The 3,045-nt window shown below is 45.8% G+C and overlaps 1 protein-coding gene across 1 annotated transcript; it reads left to right on the top strand.

The window, feature by feature from the left end:
• Positions 1-6: 6 nt before the first annotated feature.
• Positions 7-3,038, top strand: LOC121938536 (cytochrome P450 2J5-like; the record flags this gene model as incomplete). Its single annotated transcript, XM_042481767.1, has 6 exons — positions 7-43; positions 123-283; positions 2,055-2,231; positions 2,322-2,460; positions 2,666-2,853; positions 2,931-3,038. Coding segments are annotated over exons 2-6 (708 nt in total), but the record flags the coding sequence as incomplete, so codon positions are not given.
• Between the last annotated feature and the right edge of the window lie 7 nt (positions 3,039-3,045).

Below are 3,045 nucleotides of genomic sequence, written 5' to 3'. Positions count from 1 at the left end.
GAGGAGATCCGACACCTGCAGGAGGAGATAGAGAGGGAGAAAGGTGATTCACAAAATAAGTTCTTGATCAGCAGCTCTTCAGCAGTATAGCCTTGTCTAAACAGTGGACTCCTCTCCTCCAGGTGAACCTTTCAACCCAGCAGGTCTCTTCAACAATGCTGTGTCCAACATCATTTGCCAGCTGGTGATGGGGAAACGGTTTGACTACAGCGACCACAACTTCCAGACCATGCTGAAGTATCTGTCTGAAGCTATTCAACTGGAGGGCTCTGTATGGGGTTCTGTAAGTCAGCAATATCCACACATCCAGGATCTATAGATGCTCATCCTTTATAGGGTCGCAGGCTGGAGTCTATCCCAACTGTCATGGGCATTAGGTGACAGCCAAGCACAGGGCTTAACCAAACAGTCGCACCAGACAACCATTCACACAAAATGAATCTAAGCGGTATGTTTTTGGATTGTGCGAGAAAACGAAGTATAAAATATTGTAACCCCAGTTCTTTCAGCACAGGCACAGCTCTGCACTAGACTCTTTAGGCAATACTCCGCTCATCATGAGCACACCTTCACACTTTGAGAAAAGCAAAAATGTTGCCAGGGCAATTAAGATGTGCCTGCCCGAATACGTCGGACCCCAAAGTATAAAGGGAACTGGATTCTTGCTGTCAGACATTATACACCCTCTTCAGCAAGTGACATAAGAACATCAGGGCCTCAAGGGTGTTAGACAGGTTTTTCAAACTATTGAATTGGATGAGGTGTCTTAAAACATCACGACAACCTTGGCAATCAAACAGAGAGTAACTCCCAATCTGTGATCTCCCTCCCTAATTATAGAGCCGGGACAAGTGTCAGTTCTTTTAGAGCTGCTGAAAACACAGCACTTGTGATTGGACACAGCATCTTTAATTTCTCTCATGTCCTGTATGGAGATTGTGAAGGGAAAAACAGATATGTGTTTGCCAGCTGTGGGGCAAGAGCTAAAAAGATGTGATATGCAGTCTTGGCCTTCTCCATCCTCAGATCCTCTGCATATGGCAAGCTGGCCCATGAGAGGCCAGGTGTAGAGGGTAAAGAGTGATGGTGAAACCGGGGAGAGAGAAGGACAAGGAAAATGCCCTTAAGGAATGTTTTTTGTTTTAATTAAAAACCATCAATCACATTACCAACAAGTACACCAACACATTACAACATTGCTGCCTTTTGCCTTGTCATGAGAGGGTGCAATGATAAGGTGTCTCTGAAGAGGCAAAGAGGAAAATGGGAGCAGACCAAACTATGTACTGTCGTGTCTCTTTTTCTCTCGTCCGTTACTGTGCGTCAACTCATCTCCTTTTGGTGGATGAGTGTTTGTCCAACAGGACCATCATCTCTTCACCTCTAGCTGTTGGAAGCGCTAAGTGACTAACAAAAGAGCCCTGCAGTATTTTTAGGGGGTGTGGGTCTCAGTCACACTTGGCAAGAGCCTGTGGTAAATATAACTCCCTAATCAAAACTCTGGCATCTCTCTGTGATGCAGCAGCCATGGTTAGAGGCTTCCTGCATTGACTACGGAAGCATGTGGACTGCCACGCCATCCAGGGCAGTGCACACAGGGTTAAACTTCTCAGTGCGACCCTGCATCGGGAGATAATCCACTATATCCACAGCTAAAGCTCTCCCTTTCAAGCTGCGGCTGCCAGGACACCTCAAAACAATGAGTGGCTTGAGTTGGAGAAGTTGGGTGGAACCCAACACGACTCCTTGCAGATGGACATCAACAGCAGGAGTGACAAGTGGCAGCATCACGCTAAAGCCTCTTGACTGATCCCACCATTGTTAGCATCTAAACCTCAGCAGTGCCAGACAGGCTGGTGGTTACTGAACACACTCTTTGCATTTGCAGAGGCACTGACGAGGTTTTTGAGGTTCTTATGGGCGCTGGCCTTTCTGCATTCTGACTGTCTTGTGGGAGTTAAACTGAGGGGCCCGTGTCTTTTGTCTAGTTTTACAACAAAAGATAAAAGGTGATATGAATACGTTTTTCTCATTTATTGTTTTCTTCTATGTAGCTGTATGAGGCCTTTCCTGGAGTGATGAAGCACTTGCCAGGTCCTCACAACAAAATGTTCAGCCACTACAACACAATCCTAGACTTCATTAGTCAGGAGGTAAAGAACCATAAGAAGGACCTGGACCACAGCAGTCCTCGGGACTACATTGATGCTTTCATCATTGAAATGGAGAAGGTGAGTGAACAATTGTACTGTACAAAACTGTGTTACCCTTTCGGTCTATCAACCAGCCACTCACTACTGTATCTTCTCTGTATTTCATAGCAGAAAGAGTCTGATCTGGGCTTCACTGAGGACAATCTGGCTCTGTGCTCTCTGGATCTGTTTTTGGCTGGAACGGAAACAACCTCCACCACTTTGCTGTGGGCTTTGGTTTACCTCATCAAAAACCCGGATATTCAGGGTAGGTGACATGCTAGGAACCAAACTGAGCTACAACTGAGCAAGAAAATGAGACAAAAGTCCATAGCAATGCTGATGACTCTGTGTGGCTGCACTGGGGCACAGCAGTACTGAGAGCTAACAAATTAAAGCTGATGGGAATGCTAAAAAATTAACAATCAAATTTTTCTCAGCTCTCAAGCTTAATTCACAAAATTGTCTTGCAGACAAAGTCCAAGCAGAGATAGACAGAGTTATCGGACAGACCCGACAGCCCAGCATGGCAGACAGACTCAACCTGCCGTACACCGATGCTGTTATTCACGAAGTCCAGAGGATCGGAAACATCGTTCCTCTTAATGGACTCAGAAAGGCTGCCAAGGATACAACTCTGGGTGGTTACTTCATACCCAAGGTGCATTTAGCAGACAGTCATATGAGTGTTGTGGTTATGCCATTGCTTGTTGTTAACCTATAGATCTTGTTTTTTAGGGTACGTCCTTGATGCCCAACCTGACCTCTGTGTTGTTTGACAAGACTGAATGGGAGTCTCCAGAGACCTTTAACCCTGGACACTTCCTCGATGCTGAGGGAAAGTTTGTAAAGA

The sequence above is a fragment of the Plectropomus leopardus genome, unplaced genomic scaffold (assembly GCF_008729295.1).
Source record: "Plectropomus leopardus isolate mb unplaced genomic scaffold, YSFRI_Pleo_2.0 unplaced_scaffold29787, whole genome shotgun sequence".
Classification (NCBI taxonomy): domain Eukaryota; kingdom Metazoa; phylum Chordata; class Actinopteri; order Perciformes; family Serranidae; genus Plectropomus; species Plectropomus leopardus.
This window is presented reverse-complemented; position numbering and strand designations above follow the sequence as displayed.